General features: G+C 41.8%; 1 protein-coding gene across 1 annotated transcript; it reads right to left on the minus strand.

The window, feature by feature from the left end:
• Positions 1-782: 782 nt before the first annotated feature.
• Positions 783-24,658, minus strand: LOC128297465 (SH3 domain-binding protein 5 homolog). The gene is made up of 6 exons (XM_053033108.1): positions 24,558-24,658; positions 23,435-23,903; positions 16,361-16,423; positions 10,481-10,777; positions 9,499-9,582; positions 783-3,545 (listed from the first exon to the last, which is right to left on the minus strand). The coding sequence occupies exons 2-6, from the start codon at positions 23,498-23,500 to the stop codon at positions 2,487-2,489; spliced, it is 1,569 nt and encodes a 522-aa protein (XP_052889068.1). The 5' UTR covers positions 23,501-23,903; positions 24,558-24,658; the 3' UTR covers positions 783-2,486.
• Positions 24,659-25,881: the final 1,223 nt, after the last annotated feature.

A 25,881-nucleotide genomic window follows, 5' to 3' on the forward strand; every position in this document is an offset into this window, starting at 1 on the left:
CATGACGACAAGAGATATAATTATTGCGAAATAACCGAACAATAAACACTAAATAATGTCTTCGGAAACAGTGTCACTCCATGTTTCCTACTCCTAATGATTAAAAAACCGAACTGCTGTACAGTTATGACACGCACTGTACGAACTGGATGGATGAAACGAGACGGAGGATTCTCCCCACAGTACCTGAGCTATTTACTCTACCGATCGCTCTCCCTTGTTTGACAGTATGTGTAACTAATAGCCAATCGTAGAAGATCTTTAATTGATCAATAGCATCACAGTGACTGAAAACGTCAGCAAGCGTTTGCGATGTATTATGTACAAACATGGCGGAGCCCTGTGCGGATCAGATTGATGTTATCTCCTTTCGTGGATGCTCTCTTGGTGTCAGAAATCACAAAACCGGTCGCTTTTGACGTGTCCGATTGCATGCATGCGCGGAGACTTCGACGAAAGGAAAAGCGCTTACAAATAATATGCAATGGCGACTGAGATGACCGTTTGCTCCGCAAAATGTGGTGGAGGCAAACAATCTGCTGATATATGTGATATGTTGTGATATGGGGATATGTGATATTAACATCTATTGTATTGCTCTTTATCCGTATCGTCGTACGCTGAGCGGTGTCCACGTCCTTCGGGCACCGGCACAGCTCTGCTCGTCGGTATATTCAAGCAAACTATATACTCATATTTCAGACGCTGCATTGCAGACCGACCTCCTTCCCTTGCATATCACGCAAAGCTTGAATATTTCCACTTTAATCCTCAGTAGGCACAGTTAAAGTTTGTTTTGTTTGGATGTTTTTATTCATGTTCTTCCAATAACAGACAGTTCGCTCCGTTATCTTACTTCTGCAGTAGGGAGAGAAAATAAAACGAATTAGTTTGTTAAACTTTAGAGGTTTTCTAGTAATCACGCGCGCACGATTCCTCTACGCTCACCTTCCGGTTGCGCTAAACACTAACTATAATTAGCCCAAAATGATCTTCCTTTGTTTTGCCTATACGGAGCAGACCGTGTAGTAGCTGTTTGTGGTAGCGTTCCTTATTTGCAGCCTACTAAACCAATCGCCTAGCAACCAATCTACGTATTCGCATCAACGTGCCTAAGAATAGCAAAAACAAAAAGGTTAAAAAAAACCCCGTAGGTACTTGATGGGGGGATGCATTGTTAGCCTTCTTTGTCCGGTAGCTTTTTTTCCATTTCAAAAAGGCAGAATACTATTATTATTATTATCGTTATAGCAATATTGCTTAAAAATTGAAACATTAACAAAAATGCACAGTACTAAATGCATCTTCCCGGTGAGTGCGGTGATTGCAGAAGGATAAAACATTAAATAAATTACTCAATAACAGATGATTGTGCAGAACAGATAAACTGCTACAGATATGCGCAATAGGGACGATCGAATTTCCGTTACCACTAATCATTAAGTAAAGGGCTAAAATGCATCCCCTCAACCGTATCGCGAACCCGAGCACGAGGGATTGTAATTTGTATTTAAGTTAAATGTGTCTGTCTGTCTAGCTGCTAAAGTGCACCGATTAAACGTGTGTTATATGTTTAATTGCCTTAATTGCTTTTGCTATTCCGTCGCTGATCTGTACCGGCTTCCTTCTAATCACAGTGTGTAATGTAATGCATGCAAATGTTTGTTCTTTTACGCAACTTTACGCGTTATATCAATAAACTCCCCATTGAAGGACGTTTGTCTACGGTCCTGGTCAAAGGAAAAACGGTACAGGGGCAAAAGGGAAAATCGTATTAAAATATTAAAATCTTGATGTTAGGAATATTTGTAAAACAAGAGGCTAGGATTGATTCCAAAAAAACGTAATTGTAGAAGAGTACAAAACGAGTACTTCATTACTTGTTTGAAAAATCATTTTGTTGGCTTTGGGCCGGGTAGCCCGCCATATTCACTTTGACCAAGACACCAGACGTTATTCTTTTTTGTTCTGTTTTGCAATCATTTACCTTTTGCTGTGTGGTACCTTCTCTAAAAACGTGAATTTTTATAACATATCTACGCTATCTCTGGGCAGGAAGATCCGTACGGTATGCTTGTTTGTTTCGCTTGCTCATCATACATCTTTATCTCTCTTAGTGTACTGTGTTTCTGGTGAATCATTTTAAAACGTTAAAACTTTAGCATCTACCTTTCTTCCTCTACTAAATCCTTTTAACACTACAACATATAAGCAGGAGACGTAGCTCAAGCTCGCTTTCTAGGTAAATCGTTTTTCCTTTTTATAATATACGTACGTTCTCTATACTTAAACACTACGCCGAATTTTAAATGGTAAACGCAAAGAAAATGGAAATAAAATCTAATCGAGCTGCACACCCCATCATGGAGGGAAGAAAAGCGAAAGGCCACGGTATGGCCTCCCTCCTGGTCTTAAAAAGACTAAACGCTACTATACTAATACTATTGCTAATCACTCCAACCGACCGCCAAAAAGGGGGGTAAGGTTTACATGGACATCTTACGCTTTAGCTTCGTGTTCAGTCCAGCCTCGCTCAGGTCGCCCATATCGCCCGTCGAGGTGGCAGAGATTGGGGTGAGCAAGCTGTCCCCGGCATGGGGACTACCATTCGTGGCCACACTCAGATACGTTGGAAGCGCGTACATTGAAACGTTGGCCAACGGTAGGGGATCGAGCTTTTTGAACATTTTGATCGTGTGCTGCTCGTGCGCGGGTGAATCGACCGGTGAAAGGGATACGCCACGGCCAATCGGAGGTTGTTGTTGCTGCTGGTGGTGTTGAAGCTGATGATGCTTCGGCGTAGTCGGTAGACTACGGAACGTTGCGCCGTTTTCGCTGGCCGCAGTACCACCGGTGACACCCGATCCGCTCAAGGTGCTGCTACGCGAACACTCACGCAACATCATCAGATGGTCGAGCTTATCGACCGTGGCATTTAGTTCGTGTTCCCACACGTCCTGCTCCTGCTGCTGACCATCTCCGCCTTCAACCGGCCGTACCGCCAACGTGCGTACCTTCTGCCGCAACAGCTCCAGATGCAGATCATCATCGTGCGCCACCGAAGAAGACGGATCGTCATCTTCGTGTAGCGTCATGCCGGAGTAATCGTCCTCTTCCGATGGGTCCTTTTCGCTGACAGCCGAGCTGGTGGCGACCGACGCACTACCAACCGAACGGATCTCACACTTGTCCAGCTCGCTCGAGATGTCCGGCATGGTGCTGCTGTACGGGAACCGATCCTTGCACGGTGCGGGCTTCGTTGTGGTGGGCAAAATGTTGGCTAGCTCGGCCCCGACACCCGGTTCCCGGGGACCGGAAGGTGCGGCCTGGCTAAGATCGCCACGCTGTTCGTGGATTTCTTCGCTAATCTTTTCCAGATTCCGGAGCGCCGTACTGTATGCGCGCTTGGCCGCTTGGATTTGTTGTTCGAGCTGCTGTATGCGACCCTTTTGTGCCTCCAGCTGTTCCTGGCAGAGCTGCTTCTCGTCGAAGTACGGGCGCGATTTACATATACTTCTTCGGTAGCGTTCCTCCAGTAGTTGTACCTAAAAAGCAAAAGGAAAAATGTGTTATTAACATAAATGTCTCTTCAATAACATAACTAGCTCTTCATCGATCTCAAGGCCACGGTTACATCTTGACGCCACAATCAACTCTTTCCCAGGAGTTCCAGCAAAGCTTCCTTGACGCGTAACAATGACAATATATAACCGTCACGTAATGAAGTAATGGAATCCTTTTGGGACTTTTTTGCTACCATATATATGTCTGTTTCACGAAGATGAATTTGTTGAGAACGAGACGATATTTCTGTTCCGTAACTCATTTTGATTATTTTGATTTGAAGGCAATGCGCTTAACTTGTAACTTGTGGAAGGATCGTTATCGTTTTGCCTAAACAAACATATGAGCATCGAAAGGCGCGATTCACGAAACCGGAAACAAGCGCGCGTGCATAAGGTAATGGGAATATAGCGCAAAGGCAAGAGCAACGCAATGAACCAAACCATAGGAATGCAATAGCTACATTTGGTCAAGCCATAAAACTAGGTAACGAATGTTTACAGGATCGGCCATAAAAGAGGCTCGTTCAGTCAAAACAAATTGTTAGGCGGATAGGATATGTGCTCCTAACACTGAATCCTTGATCGTTTATCAACCAGATAGCACTTGACTTTAGGCTAATTATTTGTTTAGGATCAAAATGAGAATATCGTAGGAAAGAAAGGTCGCGATCGACTTCACCAATACGTTTCAAAGTTTCAATATTACATTCACCAATACATTGTTATCAAGTACTAGTATATAAGAAGCGAAATTTTAGAATAAATCATCCTTTTTACACCAGACACAGAACGATCGACTTCGTCCTTGATTTGGTAGAGATCTTGATAGGATTCAAGAACGGATGTTTGCCCGATGCAAGTTGCACTTGGTCTTCTCCGAAGCAATCCATTGAAAGAAACCTCCGCCTGTTTAAAGCGTTTAGTCTTGGTTGGAAATTGGTTGTAACCAACAAGGGTTCAAGAACGGATGTTTGCCCGAGACGCACTGCGTTTTGGTCTTCTCTGAAGTAACCCTCGAAAGTTACAATCTTTTGAGTCTCGAGAAAGGGATCCGGTTTCGCGAAAAACGTACGCGACCGAAGTACCTTCGCACTGTAGGTCGCAAACTAACAGAATTCGTTTCTTCCACCTGTCGAGTCTGAGAAATGGAATCTCCGATGGCATTCGTCTATTTATCTTTCTGTAAAACACTTGGTCAACAAACTGAAGCAATAGCTTAAACAATTCCAGGCACTAGAGCTTATAAGCTTTCATAGATAACAAATGTCTAACTAGATAACTATACCTTCAAAGTTGTTCAATTCTTTATTTATCTTGAATCAATAAAAAGCACCGACATCAACATTAATGCTGGGCTAGGAGCTAGGGTATAGTGTGAGTAAAATTCTCCCTTAAACACCTGAAGATGACACTAAATAGGGTAAAAATAGGGTCTAAATAGGTAGCTGACTTATATAGTTCCAGTATTCACATTCGCCCCCGAGACATGGACCTTGTCTAAAACTGACAAAACCTGTTAGCGTCGTTTGAGAGGAAAATGCTCAGAAGGATTGGATTGTATGTGTGGAAGGACAATAGAGGAGGCGCTACAATGTCAAGCTCTATGAGCTGTATGGCATACTTACTGTTGCACAGTGAATTATCGCCAAGCTCCGGTGGGTTGGTCACTCCGAAAAGCTCTTTTAGGTCGTCCACATAGACAGAGGAGGTTGGCATTGAGGCTTCCGCCAGAAAGGCCGGGATAATGGATTGACAGAAGACAGTGCTCGATCGTTAGAGGATCGGTTTAGAGGGCTTCTGCAGCAGGTCAAGACCGCGAAGCGATTGTAGCGTCTGATAAAAAATATTTTCCGGTGCTTACATACGCCTTATGAAACATGGGCTCTGTCGAAAAGCGGATGAAATCCTCTTGACTACATCCGAGTGATCCAAGATGTCCACCATGGATGATGGACCATGGAGATAAGGCATAATTAGCCCAAATTAAGATGGAGTTCGCGAGGTGCGAGAGGCCTGACAGATAAGCTTAAGAAAAGACTTCACATTATTCGTCAGCAAACAATACGATTTAGCGTAGCACGATCTCCCGAGCAAAGAAGACAAAAGTAATTCAATAACAGAGACAGTTGAGCCAATGGGCACTAACGGTGGTTTGCAATTGGAAACAAATCTCTCGCAAGGCCCTTTAAAATCTCGTTACGTAACTATTGCTCTCCAACCCGGCACCCCGTAAAGGCCTACCCTCCTCCCGGGTGTTACGTGTCACCGCAGAGGAAGAAAATTTGATTTTCACCGCTTACCGCACGCATATTCAATGCATACACAAGGTCTTTCCTTTCTTTCCACCGGAACCGGCTTTGTGCGGTGCCATTGTGTGATCGATGTTCCGATGCCTTTCCTTCCACCCAAAGCGATCCCACCGTTCCAACGTTTGGTAACACATTTCGATAACCGCCAAATGGTTTGGGCCACCGAAAACAACGCCATCCAACCAATTCCATTGTCGTCATGATGCCAGTGATGTTATAGGAAACTTTCCTATTTTCCGCCCATTTCCCAACGGTTGATCGCGTCTACTATGCAGCAAGAGGTTTGCAAGAAGCGCCATTTGGTAAATGTTTTCCTCAATTTGTTTGAAGGTTTTAAAATTGTGCATCGCAGTGGTTCGCTCATTCGTGCTACTGTCGTCGTCCAAGTACTTTCCATCCACCATTGCATACAGTTGCACAACAAACGATGCCCCGGAGCGGTTCCACCGGTATGGTTTTGTCTCCATCATGCTCTTAACATCGCGCCTAAAGAAGGAAGAAAGTACGGGGTTTTTTTCCGGCCCAATTACCAGTTTTCATCCGTGCGCGCTCCGAAGGAAGAGAGAGGTGTCTTCGCACGGTAGCGCACCCGTGGTAACGGGGAAGAAAATTAGAGAAAAATAGACTATTTTCCGTTAACAGTCAACAAACAACAAGTTTTTTTTTGTTGTTGAGAGGAAAACAGTCAGTAACAATTGTTGCTGCCGGTTTGACAGTGAAGGGGAAATACAGCACAGCACATTTGCATGGAAATAGGATAACTTTTAGCACTTTGTGGGGCGTGAGCGAGATAATAAAAAAAAGGTTGAAAAGTTGTATTACTGAAGTAAATTTCAATGCAAGCAATTCCTTAAGCAGACCTTCATTAATGAAACATTATCAGCAAACACAAAACTTACATTAAAAAAAAACGGCTTAAATAATCAAGCGCATTCCATTGCCGCCCTTTTTTTTCTTATAAATTTAGAAAATAATTATTTCAATTTGTAACGGTCACTGAATGCATCGCAAACGCATCGAGATGGAACGCTATCTCTCGTTTCCTAAGCATAATTACTTCATCCGCCCGCGTACCACCATTGTGTTCCCGGAGTGGAGCACCGTGAAGCGAAATGGCTTCCGTAAACTAAGACGCATAAGTTACCATAGTTAGAACTGAATTGATTTGAATGCATAATGGCATCTATTTCAGTGCGAAAAGAAATACGGTACAACGCATCAAAGTAGCCCTTAAACAGCGGGGATGATGGAACGGTAGTGTGGTGGTGGTGGCTACAGCATTTAAAGTACTCCAACCGTGACACACAACACTCGACCCTTCACACTCTTTCTCTCTCTGCCTTTGTCCCTTGTATGGTCTTTCCCTACTTAGGGTTGATGCAAAACGCACCACCAATCGACAGCAAACCCTGTTGGCGTTGGGGAATTTTTAATTAGAAAACCTGGATTTCCCCCGCGTGCAGTACCACATATGTGCTCCCCGTTCATGAGCTGGGCGTTATATGTCATATTTGAAACAATGGGTACACCCCAATTCGTCAGCAAAAAATTAAACAGGATCATAGTTCACTTCGAACCTGTCACGGTAACGCTTTTGATAACGGACAGGTTGGTTATCGCGTTGCCCGACGTTGCCCCCAAAAACTCGTTTTATTTTTCGAAACTTTTTCACATTCAAGAGCTTGACACCATTCCAAAACGAAGCCTAAAAATACATAGTAGATTATTAAAACTTATAATAAAAATATGGGTTGCATACTTTCAGGCGTAACTGACCCAAGACACAAACCAGTAGAATGCAATTAACATCACGAATGATGCTGTAAAAGCGGTAATTTGCATTATGACACAGATTAATCGTAAATAAATGAACAATACACAACTAAAAGGAAAATGTTTTAAAAGTTTTTAAATATTAACATTGATTAATAATAGGATACGGAGGATTAATCCGGACGGGATTTTGGACCGGTCCTGTCGTGTGAAGATTGACGCCGCTATCAATACACCACCGAGCCCGTTGTATGCAAATAGCATAAAAAAGATAATGACTACAATTAAACAGTAACTCATAATATGTAAAATGATGAAAAAGGAATGATTTTATGATTTCCATAAAATGAATCATAAAAGTAAAACAACACATCGTAACACAAAGAACAAGGCAATTTTTTACACTTAGGCACAGAACTAGGCAACACAATTACAACCATAAACGATGAGTTAATAACAATTAAAACAATTGTATAATGTCATGAGCTGCATCATTTTGCAGCACTGTAAGACCAAAATGTATGTTGTGTCATGATTGACTTTCATAAAAATTGAGGCTTTTTTGTGCCTTTCGATTATTCTTCGTCTATCTTTCATCGCCTAAAATCTTTAAAATAAATCACAATGGATGAATGTTAAAAATCAGAAAGACTTTAATAACAATGTGGTCTCCACAATGATTCGCGGCCTATCGAATCACTAAACGGAGTTCGTGCCCTTTCAATTCATTGCCCCGTTTGAAACGTCCCGGTATCCCACCCCGGAAGACGCACATACACCCGGTGTGAGGTCGTGGAAAGTGAACAAACCGAAAGCAGATATCGAACACTAACGAGTGCACAGAGCAGACAGTATTTCAATGTTGGTGGGGCATTTTTAACGAAAATCACTTTCACTCTTGCACTCCCGGGGGGAGCAGCATATCGCCGTGTGGCGGTGGTGTTGTGGGCGAATCCGCGAACCATGGAATCTTAACAGATGCATGCGTCGAAAGGCGAAGAAAGCCCAACCCAATGTGTGTGGTTGTGCGAGCGGTTTCGAAACATTGCAGTCGTTATGTCGTCCCGGCAATTTGCAATACGTACTGGCGAAGCCATGTGAAAGAGAAGCCACCTGCTTGCTGCTTGGGCCGTTACTGAAACCTCGAACACACGAAACGTGCGCTCGGGTGAAGCCCGTCCGTGGTGCGTTGCAAATGGTGTATGCCAGTCGATGTAAATGACTATCACACGCATAAGGCGTATCGATCTATTTCGATCATATTGGCGAAGATCTGCTTTTGCCCGTGCCTTTCATACGTGGGCGCTTGTAAACGAAGCACACACCCACCCTACCCTGTGCCTTGTGCTTGCAAGATATACACCGGTGAAAAGCAACCGACCGGTGTTGCTGTCGCTGTTGCTGCCGAGAGGTATGCTTTCCACCATCGGCCCCGGTTGTACGAAACGCGAAACATCATCACCCTGCAGTCCAGTCCGCACGTTTGGCCGCTCACGTGCACAACACCGTGTGGTGAAGCAAATCGGACGTTACGGGGGGAGGTGCATTTGACGAAATTTGTGCACCCGTACGGTGGCAAACCGAAGATTAACTGACGAGGACGACGGGCGTGGCGCAATGTTTGCGTTTTTTTTTTTCGCTAGGGCTTTTGGTTTGATGAAGCACGACACGCGGAAGTGTGCGGTGGTCTAGAAATAAAAATAAATAATCACCTACCACAACATCCACCCCAAGCGCGTTATAGATTGGGCTTATATTAAATGATAAGTGGAGTAATAGCTAAAATAGATAATTTACATAGCATAGCTTTATCTATGCCCTCCGAAAGACCGCTCTTTGAATATACTTACATTCTTTTCTGCCTCCTCGAACACCTTTGCCTTCTTCTGATGTTCAGCACCACTTTCAGCCTTTTGTTTCTCTGCATCCATAACCTAAAAGCAAAAGGGCAAACGGATTTAATTAGCAAAACCAGTGTACCCCGGTTTGGTTAACCAACGCCAGAACATAACCGACAAACCAGGGCGCTTATATTGGTGCCAACTCTGCTCTGGCTAAGCGTTACTAAACGTTCGCTAAACTATTGTGACAATTTTTCGGCTTCTTACTATACTGAAATGAGTGGGACGACCAATTACGTTCGACCGTACTGGACATACATAATTAAAACGCTCTTTTGCCTTCTTGCCATCACTGCGGTGGTTTCTAGTGATTGTTTTAAAATGCGCCACACGTTCGAAACCGAAACGGCTAGCAAATATTCCAAGCCAAATCAAACTCGACTGAGGCACGTCTCGTCTGCAAATTGTTTTATACTGCAAAACCTAACCACACCGGGGGTGGGGGGTTCAGCCGGTCCCCCGGTTTCAAACAAGGGAAGAAATTCCAACCAAACCGAAATTGGAATCGTTTTATTGAGCGCTGGAATTTTGAGACTTTTAACTATTGTTCGCAAGTCGTCGTTTTACACCTCGAAGAAACACCGATCATCATCAGGTTTGTCTTTTATAGACAAGGTCAGATTGAACGGCACAATATCATGACTTAAAAAAAAAGGAAAAGCTAATATTGACAGGTGCCTCTTGCACTGATTATAAAAATGAAACTAACCGGGCTGGATTGGTAAGATCGGTACTATAATCCACTCGTAACTAAACTATATCATTCACTATATCTCTCTAAGGCCAATCTGAAGCTAGATTTACAACTACACCTATTCCAACATGGGTGTTTTCATGCAATTGCAATGCATGTTTACAGGCACGCATATCCGAACGCATCTCCCGAGAGATTAAAACATGTGATTCTCGCTCGACCCGGCCCTCGGTGTACCTTTATCGTCGCGTGGTTCAACATCTCCTGCCAGGCATTATCGAACTGCCATTCGTGCGAGTTGCTCATGAAGCGCTGCTCCGCCAACGCTACCGTCTCCTTGGCCGCCGCATGAATCTCGTTCGCGCGCTGATACTTTAGCGTGGCCGCCTGACATTCCAGCTGGGCCACCTTCGCCTTCTCGAGCAATTCGTAGTACGGGCGGGCTTTCTCGATGCAGCTGCCGAACTTTTTCGACGATAGCTTCAGCCGGCGGGTCGATTCGTTCATCAGTATCCGAAACGTGGAGTTGGCTTCCTGGTTTTTGGTGAGGGTGAGAGAGAGAAAGAACGGTAGAGAATTAGCATAGCTGGTGAAAGTGATCGTACGGAGCAAACGGTCCAACCATCCGGATAGCAAGGATTTCCCGAGCCCGATTTTGGACAGGATAAAACGATAATTAAATTCCAACTTTGTGTCCTACACATGGGCACCACACAGAAGGCTGATGGTGAAATCTTGATTTAGTAGCGTTGTGATGCAAGCTCTCATATAATCCGTGTCAGACGTACGTAGATCTCAGGAATTTTACGACACACACACACACACATAGACGTAATGAAATTCGAAACATGTTTTAATTGAATTTCAGTAGATTTTACTTGCACAAATTTGCCATACAAAATTGTTTATTTTTCTCCTCAACATCAACCTTAACCGAAAAGAAAGGCCAAATTGTATCGCTTTCTGAATACTTTTACACGTGCAAACACAAAACAAAACCCTCATGACGCTCTTTTTTTCGAGCTTCCTTTACTCCCAACAAACATCATGCAGGGCGACCCTTCGGCATTTTGCACCTTCGCCATTCTCTTCTGATCTGCACCAAAGAAATGCCCTTCGCTTTGGCACCCCAGCTGCAAAACCATTCCATCCGTAACTATTTCCGGTCTTTAGTTTCCCTTCCCGGCGAAGGTTCCACGACCGGCGAGTTATGCTTCACTGAACGGGTGACGGTACTAGCAGGTAAAACATAATGCTTCAATTAAGTGTGGCCCCGATTAAGGGACGGAACCTCACGATGCAGCTCTGCAGCGATGAAAGGGGAATGAAAAAAAGTGGTAACTATTGCGTGTGGGAGTTACAGTCACACTTGCCACGCTGGGATTTATCATCCGGCGGGTGCAAACAAACTGATGTGTGTATGTAATGGGAACGACTGTTTGATCCACGGTAGGAGATTTAAGCTTGAAACATAACCAGCTGAATGCCCTTTGGAGAAGCGTCATACCAACAAGACCTTGTTACAGTGATGAAGTAGTGGATGTGGACCTTTAGTTGTGTTTAATACAGCTTTTTTTTTAAATTAAACGAATCAAACAGACGGAACATTTTTAAACCTATTTTATGTAATAGATAATATTACACAATTTCTATATTATATTCCATAATATCCTTGAATTTAATCAATAATATTGTTTGAATAATTTAAGTGGTACAAAAATGTGTTCAAATCTGGAAAATTATGCATACATAACACAAGATTTTAACATAACATTCATAACAATTTTAAGGACTTTCTTGAGGGATTTTTAAGGATTTATAGAAAGCTCAATCGGTCAATCCGACACCGAAGCCGAAAATCCGTGAGTTCAATTACGAAAAAAGGCGACTCCGGATTTAACTAACGAATTACACTAGAGTCGACTCCGGATTACTTCGGAATCGAATCCGAATTTCAAACCGGATTTACTTCGGATTACTCTGTAGTTGACCTGGAATCGACTCGGAGTCGATTTTACTCCGGATTTGACTTCGAATTATTTAGCACCGGACTTTTTAAACGACTTTTTTTTTGCAGTATTTCACGAGGTTTAAAAGAAATCAAATGAATTATTCTCAATTTTCCAGATGTTTCTTAACTAGAAGTTTTCCAAAGATTGTGCAGCAATGATTTTTTCAATGATTTTTGCATAGCTACTCATCGGGGCTTATCTTTTCGATGTTTTTGTATAATATTCCTTAGAATTTTTCAAAAAATTCGAATGAAATATTGGGGGTTTCTCGAGATGTTTAATAGATTCCTATTGATTCTTGTGGTTAGCTAAGAGGTGACAATATTTAGCATTACAACTTTCACGCCACCACAAAGCTTGTGGTTCGACAAGACAGAATCGCTGCAAAATGATACCCAAAGTCGGATGAATTGAGTTGAATTTTACTCAACACTAATAAACAATATCCAACCATAGGGATATTTTGTCAGAATAGCACAAACAAAGGCTGAACAATCTAAGTTCCAAGAGAATATAAATTACAGAGAAAGGATTTTGTAACAATAATTCTTTTCTCTAAAATTGATTGAATTGGGAGTCTAAAATTGATGTTTTGAGTCACCGTGAAAAAAAAATTTTTTTTTACTCACTGGGTAAAATCGACGCACTTCGGAAAAATGTTCTAGCAGGGGCCCTCCCATACAAAAAATTTTTATTTCTCAAATCGATCCGTGGTTTCACTTTTCATACTCTAGGGCCCATTTGCTTCAACTTTGGAAAAATTTTCGATGATGAAAAATTTTCACCTTCGACGTCCATCGACATCTCGACCCGAACTTGGTACTTTTGTATGGAGGTAAGTGGTGACTTTTTCATACAAAAATTTTTATTTCTCAAATCGATCCAAATGCAAGCAAATGCATAAAATACTCGAAATCTATGTTTCAGAGTGACAGTTCAGTTAAACGCCTTTATGTTACAGTACAAATAACAACTAACAAATAACTTTCATTCACGACAAAAGAATACGAAGGGAATTAACACAACGCAACGTAATTTCCGTTGGGAATTCCAATCTGAAACGAACAAACACAAAGGACTCCCTTTCTCTTTTTTTAGCTGTTTTTAATTTAACATTCAGTTTACAGTCAGTTGGTATGTAAATTTGTATAAAACTTATTCAATTGTCATTAAAATAACAACAAAATCCTCATACAAAGAGTTTTTAGTGCGTACTCGATACTTAATTTAGTTAGTGGCATTAATACAAGCGACCTGAAAAAATGGAAAGCAAAGCATATTCCGAAATGTTTCCGTAATGCGCTGTTCTGTGGCAAAAAAAATTTACGCCATTGCAACACGCAACAATAATCGATTGTCGCTTCTTTCATTGACCGGCCGACTTCGGCCATCGCAAAAGGTGGAGGTATGCAAGAAAGCATGAAAGGCCACACTTCGATCGATTTCCATTATCCTTCCCAAAGGTGGATATAAATATCATACGTAACAACGTTGGACAAAACCCGCTTGTTTAGTGTTGTCCTTCCCAAACGCACCATTGGATCATTCTTCCGATACCTTACGTAACTTTGCCGGATGGGGAAAAAAAACCCAAAAGGACAAGCTTGTTTTTCTACGTTCTAAGGTTGCGCGAGATAGAAGAAATCGAATCACCTATACCAGAGCTTCATGCAATTATTCAGCCGGATGTCACCAACATCTGATGCACAGCGAGGAAATTTAATCAATTCAAGTCTGCTCGAATTCCCACGAGTTACGTTGGGCAAAAATGAAGCACCAAAGTGTGTATGAAATATTCATACAATCTTGGCGAAAGTACCAACACACACGCCAAGCAGGAAGAGAAAACAAACCACATATATGTGGTGGACAATTCACCTGCCACACTCTTTCTGGAGCTTAACCACAGTCCACATGCAGATATGCACGGCGGGTGATTTTTATTCCGGAATCGGCTCCAGTTTCGTGGCCCACTGCAAAGATCCAAAGTTGTGGAGCTTGTGCATATGCTAATTTTGGTGCGGAACAAAACTGCGCATAAATGCATATATGACAAGCGGGGGGTTTTTTTTTGTTTGCCTTTTTTATTATCCCTCCCAACACACACACAAACGTTCCACCTTATTCGTGAAGTAAAAGAGAGGTGACGACGGTTGTTAGGAAAGGAAAGGTTGAAATGCACCGCTTGCTAAGAATCGAGAATAGTGTGTATCGTTAAATGTGCCATTTGCTATTGACGATGTACAAAACCACATTTTCCACATGATGCAGCAACCACCACCACCACCATTGGGGGGAATACCCCAAGGGATGTAACGTGCCGTGTGTCGTCTTAGGAGGTCAGGGAGAAGCTGGGAACCAGCTCGCAGCTTCCCACGGTACGAAGTGCACACGTAACTGACATTTAATCTCACAACAGCAACAACAAAAAGCAAACAAAACGTGCAGCGATCGTTTAGTTATGCGTCATTGTACATTTACGTTGTATTTATTATTTGCGCACAGAAACGAATGATATTCATGTGATTGTGATTTGTTTGTTTATTGATAAGTGTATGTGAATGTGTTTTAATGTTTATCAAATTATTAACAATTTAAAAAAGCTTATAATATCGAGTTATTGGAGGACAACAATCGCATACCGATCGCAATACAAGCGTTACAAACCAATTGACACTGCAAGTGTAACGCTCTGTAACGCCTCTTGTTCGTAAATTTACAAGCAAATGCATAAAATACTCGAAATCTATGTTTCAGAATGACAGTTCAGTTAAATGAAATAGAATGTTAGATTGAAAATGTATACTAATATAGTAAAAAATATTAATTTTATTAATGAGCTAATTGAGCTATTATTATTAATGAAATTGATTGGTTAATTTAAAAAGATTAAAAAAAGCGCAAAAGTACATCAAATTTGTGGCATTTATATCGGACAATTCCCGTAATAGAAAACACATCGCTAACTCATAGCTTATTGACACACACATTAGCTTATTGACACACGGCACAGCAAATAACGCTAACAATGGCACAAGCACAACCCGGTACAGAGCAGCAAACTGCATAATGACAAAGGCATTGGAGAATGCATCTTTAGTCGGTGTTGGTGGATGTGTCGGTTGTAAAAAAAAGGGGCCCAATGAGATGAGGGCCACTTTGTACTCACAAATTAGCATTCGATTAGCACCGTTTTCCGCTTATCACACCGCCGGTTGTGCCGGTAGAGCGTGTTTGTGTTTGGATGTCGCTTTGTTGTACATCCTCCGTTTAAAAACGTAATTTATGTTAATTGTCTTCTAATGCAATAGGATTGAAATTTGCTAATAAATACTGTTGTTATAGACGTACAATATGTAATAGCATCCTTAAACTATTTTATACATTGCAATTTGTTACAAAAAATTGAACAGTAGTAGAAATAGTTATACATTTCAAGTTAAACGTTTAAATGATATTTTAAACGTAATGATAAAATCATATCTGGAATTAATTAACTTTATTCTAAATATTAAAGTACCATAAAAACAGTAATGGTACGAACTACTCATAGAATTTTTTATAGACCACTCATATAACCTTGGCAATCGCATATAACGACCTCGGGAAATAAAAGAAAACAGAAAAATGGAAGAATACTTCCATTGCACTTACGCAAAAGCTGGCAGCGATAAAAATAGTAAAGTACGTCATCGGCAGACGGCCACCCAACAAACGGTGGTCCACCCATTTGCCGCCGTCCGGCCTTGACTCCTTGAATTAATGGCGTCGGCATCCAAGGACCTGACCCGGTACGGACCAACTGGAGAAGAACTGTAGACATTTTCGACCTCCCCCCCTTGAGCCTTTGACCAGCACGGTTGTGGTACCGGTCCTAATGGTCATGCGGACGACCATTAAGTCAAACATTTGACGCTTCGCCTTTGTGCCCAGGCAAACTCTTCACGCCAACAAACGATTGTGGTGTCTTGAAGTTGGAGCATAGACCAGAAGCGTATAATTTTCCACCAGTGTGTTTGCGTTGTTGTTTAATTCAATTTGTGTTTTGGGGTACCTTTATAAAATGGTTTTTATCGTACAGTTGTCTCGCGCCCCCGTTACTTACCTCCAGCTCAATCTCGAGCTTGTTAATACCATCCGTTGCCGTGTTGAGATTCTCGAGCTCGATCTGGAAAGAAATAGAGAGCATAAGATACCGGAGTATTAGCACAGAACTTGATGCACTTTGGCCTGTTTTGAGTACTTTTAATTGGCATCAGTTTGACAAATTTATAACTAAGAGCTACAAAAGAGGGAGATGGAGGAGGGATTTCCATTTGGATTCGTGCCAATTATTGATTGGATTACAGCTTCGACGACGGCCTACATTCTTTCGGTACCCAATCGGCCGCATTAGCCTTGTGTGCACCAGTTTCACTTTTTCACGATCAATCGATCGTGAGGATGCTTGATATTAATCAATTTCATTAGCACAATCTGTCGCAAAAGCCGAGTCACACACCTTCACTACGCAGCAAGTGTTTGAAGAAAACTCAAGGCTCATTGCTCTCCTTCTGCGTGATCGCTTTATTAACACTTTAGCAAAAGGGCATCTTTTTAACAATACTTTGGGAAGACTTAACATCGCAACTCGATATCAATCACCTTTTTCAACCTACCACTAACATCGGATCACCGATCATTGCCGACATTGTCCCACAACGTTATGCGCGTTACTTGTCACTGCAGCCGAAGAAACTAAACTGAACCGTTTTTGCTAGTGATAACGATATATTGCAGGAAATATAATAAAAACCACACGTGTGAACGCTTGCTATTTACGCGACACCGCTCGGTACGTATTTAAGTGGCTGGCAAGTGGAAATTTTGCAACAAGCGTGCAAGTGGTGCTTTTGTATTTGTTTTGGCTCCCCTTTTTATTGTTATTGTTGCATAAACTGATAAGCGTCACATGATTGGGTTTTTGTCGTTCGCACACTTTCAAGCTGTGTGACTAATGTCAAACAACGCACCAGAAAAAAAGGAAACAGTATCGGAAGATAAGGTAAGTAATGAGTTGGTAAGTGTGATATTTTAGATTGTACATAAAAGGTTCAGTTCCTGATTCTGCACCATGGTTTGGGAAACGACAAAAATTGTGTTGAATTTTTAATAAATTTATTACCATTTTTGTTATTGTTGCGTACACAACGGCTAGGTTTGTGAAAAATTGTAACTTATCATCTGGAATCGACTTCGCTGGCTAAAATAAAGAAAATATTTGAGAAAGGCCCGAGGCACGAACCCATAGATAAGCGTAAATCATAAAACTTTGAAAATAAGCAGAACCATCGAGAAAAATTAGACTTCAAGCGGAAAAATATGTGCAAGCGGCATTATTTGAGAGTCATAAGCGAGTAACGTTGTCCTGCGCAAAAAAACCCAAATTTTACGAGGTATTGGGATCTAAGATGCACATGTGTAAACAAGGATGCATTGAGCATAGGGCTCATAGGGACCACAAGCCGACATTGAAGGAAACGGAATAACCGACGATTGTTGTTAGGAAAGGACCAACGCACAAATAACCAACTTATCCCACGCACAGAACGATCACCAACACATGTAAACACGTCGTCGTGTCGTAATTCTTACCAATACATCGGAGAACGTCTCGACTTTCGTATGAATTTTCTTGGCCTCTCCTAGGATTTGTTTGCAATCTCATCCGGGTCTTCTGCCCTCATCCGAACTGTTAAAGTTTCCAATGTTACACTTTTGCTGATAGGTTCCTACGCACCGAGAACACTAGCGGGAAAGTTTAACTATCATTTGAATACGATAACACCATTTCGGGCAGAAACCCAATTCTTATTTGTTTGCGGTAAAGCTAGGGACTTTAAGGCCATTCCTTCGCGTGACCTTCCGGAGTTTTGCCGTCAACAGTTATGCATGTGAAGAATCATTACGCTTTGAATAATTTCACTAAGTTTTGAGAAAACTTCAAAAACAAACTCAAACAAACGAAAAATTTCAAATATTACACACATTTTTCTACCAGACAATCTACCACACCACCGCGTACAAGTGAACGGATAGGAAGCGATTTGGTACCGGTGCTGTCGTGTGAAGAAAACTACCAGTAGCACTAAATTACCGAAATGTCCAATGCAGTTATTTTTCGACTGAAACTGAAGTTTGAATAGCTAATGACACAAAAAAATAAAGCGAAACATGTTCCATTAAATAAAGAAGGATAAAAGTGTCCCCTAATGATGGTTATAAACTCACTAAACGATGTCCATTCTTAAGATTTGTTGTCTGTTTGAACCATTGTTGCTCTCAAACTCTCAAATGTTCTGTCAACCGGCTAGTTTTGATAAATCTTTTCGCCAAAATGGTGGTGCTCCTTATGTCCTTACTTCTGGTGATGTGAAATCGCAATAGTTTTATAGAAAAATTATGCGAAATCTCTGTAAAGATGTTAATGTTTCCATATCAATTTATATGCTAACATCATATCTGTTTGGACGAATCAATAGAGTGTATTCGTTTTATCCTATCTAATGCTGAACCTTATAATAATAGATCGTTTATGTTGGTTCATTATCATAGTTTAGAAATGGCAACAAAATTACAACCAATTTCTCAACCAAGCAAAGCGCTAAAAATTGCTTGGTAGGGCTTAAGGGGCAGCAAAGTCAATTAAAAAAGATTAAAAATTTGTTCAGAATTGTGCTTAAAACGTACGTGTGCCTTAAAACTGCTTGTATTGTTGAACGACATTGGAAAAATATATTTGTTAATAAAATTTGTAAAATTAAATTCAATGCTATCAAATGATACAAAGGTTTTTCATTACTAACTGGAGTAAAGTATCTATTTTCCAGGAGTAAATATAGTTTCAAATCATAAAAAAATACATTATAATCTTTAGAACCGTGTTGTACATCCGTGTTTAAATTAGTGTTGGATTAATCTTAGCCAGATTCATAAATCTGAATGAATGTCAGATCTGAGTGAATTAAGCATCAATTTTGAATAGTGGTCATGATCACCCTGATCTTCCCTTTTCATAACTTCCATTTCGCTTAGGATTCATAAATCTTTGGGATTTCGCTGCAAGGGTTCATACATCTTGTCAATCAATTAACTAATTAACTGAACAATTACTGATTTGAATGACTCCATACTAAAGAGTAATGTGAAGGACGCTTCTTCAAAAAGATTCATTAAGTATTAACACTAATGTAAATCGATCTCAACGAATTACATTTGTGATTTTGAAAAACAAAACTCTCTTCATTTGTGTGTGTCCAGTGTCCTGACAATTTGTTAGTTGAAATGAGATGAAAGATAAAAAAAGGACAAAACAAGTTTCTCACGGCTGGGCATCATCGAATGTGCCCGTCTGTTTGTCATATGGGTCATATCTGTTACTCGTCTGTTGGGCATTTTTCCGATCTTACGATGCTACAATTTTTAGGCCACTTGGAAGGGTCCTTGAGTTTGTGCCTTTACGATTGCTGCCTTCGCGTTTGGCTAATGTTTGAATAGTTACCATATGTGGATATGGTAATCCTATTCCTTTTTTAACGTTCCTTCTTCGGTTTATATTTTACATCTTTTAACGCTGTACGCTCGCTCAAGGTTCTAACTATTTTCCATAACGTTTGTTCGCGTTCGTAACACACTGTTATATAGCGTTATATTAACGCTAGAGCTACCCAGCGTTTAAAGCGTTCTTTGTGAGCGTTTGATCTTTGGTTTTAGATCAAAAGATGGAGTAATTTTAATGTGTTTTACGGGGTACGGGACTAGAGAATTGTTTGTTTAACCACATAATTTGAAGTGGTTGTTGCTAATAACAGGACCAGCCATTTTAAGCTTGTCGGTAGCGCTGGTGTATAGTAACTGAAGTTAAATATTTACCACGAGAGCAATTTGGCTAATGAGATAAATATTAGAAAAGTGCTTTATTTTCATAATTAGACTAGAGAAGCCCAAGTACATAATACAACCATTCAATTAGTTCATGTATATATTCAAAAGCATCCGAATGCGGCTGTTTGATCATTATAAAAAATGTCTTTAAATACAATTCACAAATATTTTAAATTTAAACATTAACAACCGAAAAAAAACCTTCCCCTTGTAATGCGTTACTCTGCAGAGCAAGTGTTGGTACGCTCATAAATAGTCACTTCATTTGTTCGGGTGGAATCCACACCGAAATTTTCCAATTGTACCCCATTAATGCAAAACCCGCAGCATCGGAGAGACGCAGCGCACACACACACTGCATCCGTTCCGCGCCACACATACATGTGTCTCGTCCTTCCGCTTCACCACCTGGTCGCCGGTAGCCCCCAACCAGACACCCATTTACATTTGATTAGATGCTTTTACGCAGCCACTGGCATCCAAAATACACCTTTTTTTTTGTTGGCGTGGTATGGCCATTCCAAACGTGTCGCTGAGGCGCATTCGGTCGAGAGCGCTCGCTCGCGTCATTTGTTATTAGCAGCCGCGGCGTCATTGCTGCCTGACGTTCCCAGGCGTTGTCTGACGATCGGATGCGAGGCTCTCATCTCGCTCGCTTCGACCCATCCGCCCAATATCGGATGAAGACACACCGAAAGAGGTTCCCCCCGCGGTGGCCTTTGAGATTTCGACATTAAAACATGTGCAAGTTTATCGCTGGGAAGAGGCCACGGTGGAAAAAGAAGATGCTTGCTGAGCGAGGTGCCCAAAGTTACCATCTACAGGCCGTCTTCGAGCCATTCATGCTGGTAGATTGATCTACGTTGTGTTGGAGATGGCGGCCACTGCCACCACCACCACCACCACAACAACAACAAGCTGCACTGAAACCGGTTCGCGAGGATGAGGCCAGAACGTAGCAACAAACCTTCTTCTCACTTCACATTACCTGCCCTCCGGAAAGGGGGCTTGAAAGACGTGTAAGGGAACGTTCCTACGTTCCTTTCCTTCATGTAAGCAAGAAGAAAACAAAAAGCAATCCCTTAGATGGTAATTCCACAAGAAATACTGGCCATCAGCAGCACCGGGACGGGTTTTTACGGTCACGGGTATGGGTTTTTTTCCAACTTTGCTATTGTCTTGTGTTTTCTTTGCTGAACCCTTCGCAACCCAAAACCAACCCCAGATGATCATGACCGAACCGAACGGTTGGTTTGGTTGAGGTGGTGTCTTTTGCCTCTAGTGTCGTCCAGGTACGCGACGGAGTGCCCAAGAACATCAGTAAGTTTGCCCTTTTGCCGCTGGAGCATACCCGATGTACACCATTTGCTCATAATGGGACCACAACAACCATCACCATTATCCACCATTTGTGTGGCAAAAATGGGAAAAAGGCAATTCCATGTTCGGGGACCATAAGATAACATCCCCCAAGCGTAGTGATCGTGTGGGCAAAAAAGATAACAAACTTCATAGGAAAATTTGTATCGCTCGAAAGGGAAATGTTTCGCGCCGGGCGTTTGCAAAACAACGTTGGCCAAAACTGTTGGGTTTACGTTTTTGTTTTGCCTCTCTTTTTCACGCCTCACAAAGCAAGGTGAGTGGGTTTTGGGGGGGAAACAAAATGAGTCACCATCACATGACGACGTAACCCCTCATCATCTCTCAAGCAAAGCGAACCAAACTTTAAAATTGTTGCTTAATTTAATTAATAGCTACAATGTAGCAACACACAGTGCCACCGCCGGTTTAATGATTGCAAAACTGTAATTAATCAGTCGAGCCGATGGCGTTTGGATGGAAGAAAAGCAAATATTGACGTTTTGCGTTAGAGAAACTGTCACGTTCCGGCACGTTGGTGGGTGTAAAGTTCATCACTTTGTCCGGCTGATGCACGTTTCACAGAGTAAGCTTGCAGAAGTCGCTCAGAATTGCGCGACTAACACATCTCACTTCTCGGAATGGATGAACGAAAGTCCGTTGAAGATTAATAAACGACAATATATATGAACTCAAGCACAGTGCTCCGAGTGAGTCTTGAAGATAGACTCCGGAGTTGAATCCAGAGTTGAGCTTCCGGACACTGAAGACGACGGCGAACGAAAAGGTTCAAACGAAAGAATTCCAAACTGGAGTTAATGCCGGAGTGCTCCAGATTACTTCAATTTCTCCGGAATGCACCAAGAAACACCAATATATCTCAGATTAATCAGGATTTATCCATTTTCCGTGTTAGCTGCCACGATTGATTGTTCACGTTAGAAATGCTAATTCCAAGATTAGTCATTTAGAATTCAATACAGATCATCAACAGTCTTCAGCGAATTTGGTAAGGCTTAACTCAGATTAATCTACATTTCTCAAACGAAAATCGCCAAGTTTTTTAGCAGCTTTTCAAAGAACCCCACCATCAGTTTTGTAAGTGAAGATTCCGCAGGTTTTCTCAGGATCCGCGGAGGTTTTTCATAGATTTCACTCAGTTTTTCGTAAGATCTTCTTTAGCCTTCCTAAAATATACCAGAAGTTGTTTTTTTGTTTAAGTTCAATTCAACAGTAATTCCCTCGTATTTTCTGCAGGTTTCAATGCAGCATTTCGCAAAAATCCACGGGTATTAGGTGATACTTACCCCATAAACAAGTATTATTTTTTGGCAAATTTAAATCCCCAGTTTTTTACTCTTTTGCTGATAAGACAAACCCTCCCACCCGGGGTAAACAAGAGAGAGAGGAAAAAAAACCCAACCGGAATACCACCTACATACGTCAAACGGTGCTGATAGTCGCTCACCAGTTTGATCGATTACGTCTCGCACATTAAAAGACATCAATTTTATCAGAAAGCCGATTATCTTATCGCACCGAAGGGAAGTCAAGTGATTCTTCTTTGAGACTGTGACTGACCGTGTCTTGTTGCTAGTCGTGCTCTCCTTGTGGGAGGTTAAAATCCCAACCATTATAGCGCCCTTCAGAACAAAAACAACAGCCAACTGGGGTGGTATTTTAACTCTACTATTAAGAATTTCAAGTACTGGGCAAAACCTAAATTCCCTGTTGAGTGACATAATTCTACCCTACTCGAGATGGGGTGTAAAAGAGAGGCATTTCCCCCCGGCACTTGGGGTAGGTTTGTTTTGTTTTTGTTGACATTGAAAGACGTCACGGGAGTGGGAGGGTGATCAGTGGAACGTGCAGTATTGATGAATGCATTCCTTCTTACCTGGATCCTTGGATCGAGCTCAGTGTTATCTTCCGTCTCTTCCATCTCCTTGTTGGACGTAGCCATGGTGATGGTTTTCCGCAGTCACTTTGATTCTTTGTAATTTGTTTAACTACTCGATGATTTGTATGCTGTGCCCGAATGCGATGCGATGCTGTGTGCGTAATTTTTCCTTTTCTGCACACATACACACCACACAGGAACTGCGGTATTATTCCACAGCCTACTTTATGATGGTGCGAAGGGATGCAAACCAAACTGCAAGGGCACCGCACAGAACACCGAGAACAGCGAACAACGAGTGGAGGACAGCTTAATTATTTCCTTTTTTCTGAGGCGACCTCTTCTCGCGGCGACGAACCTATTGGGCACGTGTAAACACTATTCTTCTTCCTACGGTTGGTGGTATTGCTATTAAAAGCCCATCTTCTCAGCAGGGATGCTAGTGCGGTCACACGAGCACACTTTCCTGTGAATCAGAAACACAGCGATAGAATAAGAATTCACCAACGGCGTGTGGGATGATGACTTTAAAAATAGCACCGAAATTATCGAACAACACAGAAAATGGCTTTATTTTTCATTTTCCACTACACCGTTCTCTTTCCTTTTTTTCACGTTCGTCTCGTTCCTTCCTTCCTTCCACAACACAGCGCGAGCTGAACGAATACCTGAAGCTAACACATTCCTACGGCAGGCGGGACGACGTTGACTCTCGCGACGGTCGTGTTGGGTTGGGAAAGGAGGAGATGAGATTTTTTTACGCGTTTTACCGTATACGCACAAAGAAAAGGTGCGTCATGCGACCATTCTACTAACGATTTCACGACGATCCCATCTACCCAGATAACGTGACAAATCGTCGACCGTTATCAGTCGCCAGAAATAAAGCAAACAAACGGAAATCAACACAACACAACATTTTTCCCTCAACAACAAGGAAGTGCACAGGCGGAATAGCAATGTTATTACGCACAAACACCCACCCCAGCACGGTTTATACACCCTTAACAACACAACAGCTGGAGTTCAGCTTTAAAGAGTGTTGTTGCAGTCGCTTTACCAGCGCACAATATGATATAAAACGAAAACAATAACACTAAATTCAACACGGAAAACATACACTTCGATTACTGCATCTTTCGCACAATCGACCCCGTTGAGAAGACGACACCACACGCACGTCCGAACAGTTGTGACACAATGAACGGTTTTGACTGTTCACGTCCACCTAGCAAACTCTGCCTAGGGAAACTGAGCTACTTGGTTCCCTCAACAGATGGAAACCCGTAGGAATCTTTTGACAGCACTAATGTCAAACCGATTGTTGATATCCGAACGTTGTACTGTTTTTAATATTGTAGTGATTTCACTATATCGTGCTTGTAAAAATTAATTTTGCAAAAAAGTATTAATATTTTAAGACCGTCCCTACACAGTTAGCGTTTGTTGCAATTGCGACTGCGACAAAAGTAGCTCAGTTTTAACAAACAAATTTTTCGATAGTCTTGTGACTTTTCGTATTGTCAAAGTTGTTTACTTTTTCTCAAACACACAGTTTGTTTACAATTTTGGTCGAACCGATACAAGAAATTATTATCGAATTTAACTGAATTAAATTGAAAATGAAACATACAGTGAATATCGTATTTATTGTTTCGATAAGCGAGAGTTGATCAACGAGCTAGTAAAGGCTAGTGATGGTGTTTGAAAGCTGTGGATCGTCAGCATAGCTTGACGACGGGTAACGCCGGATGGTTTAGAATTGCGGCACCAGCAGCTTCAACGTTCGTATTCGGCACTTTCGAAGCTTTTGCCTCGAACCCAATACATCATAATCCTTTTCGTTTTAGCCTGCAGTGCCGGTGTCGTCATACCGAATGGTTTTGTCGCTACAGACACGGTATCATTCAGTGATGCAGACAGTGATGTTGCGGGCTCGACATACGACGACAAATTCCATTTCTTCTTCGATGCACTATCCTCCAAAACGGCGAAGTCTGCGAACCCGGAAAAGAGTGTCTATTTGGAGTCGCGTGAATCGGCATTGCATCATCATCACCGTGGGTCTGTGTTCAACTGATGAAGATCGTTGACGACAATCGCCTGGCATGACGACAATCGCCAGCCTACGGTCCGATATTGACGGAACAGTTGAAGAAGCTGGTCTCGATCGGAATCGGAACATTATGTCCATTTATATCGACTACCAGGGGATGCAGATGAACAAACTCCCACTGCTGGGTACTCTCACCGGAATGGAAAGCTGCAACATCGGTCAACAGATCGAGCTGGTGCTGGTAGAGGTGACGAAGGCCGTCGCAGCAACCCGTGATATTTGAGGATGTCTATAGATGTACATATAAACGCACGGCATGATTTTTGTGTATCATTAAGTATTTGAAATACAAAATTGTTTTCTTTCAATTGTCCGACGGTTCATCGTC

Source organism: Anopheles moucheti, chromosome 2 (assembly GCF_943734755.1).
Source record: "Anopheles moucheti chromosome 2, idAnoMoucSN_F20_07, whole genome shotgun sequence".
NCBI lineage: Eukaryota > Metazoa > Arthropoda > Insecta > Diptera > Culicidae > Anopheles > Anopheles moucheti.

What these genes read in the sequence shown, in the direction of transcription:
- LOC128297465 (XM_053033108.1), bottom strand. Translation starts at nt 23,500, where the DNA reads ATGGCTACGTCCAACAAGGAGATGGAAGAGACGGAAGATAACACTGAG. An exon ending in AGCTCGATCCAAGGATCCAG is followed by an intron (nt 16,424 to 23,434) that starts GTAAGAAGGAAT and finishes ATTTCTTTCCAG; the next exon opens with ATCGAGCTCGAGAATCTCAA. An exon ending in AGCTCGAGATTGAGCTGGAG is followed by an intron (nt 10,778 to 16,360) that starts GTAAGTAACGGG and finishes ACCAAAAACCAG; the next exon opens with GAAGCCAACTCCACGTTTCG.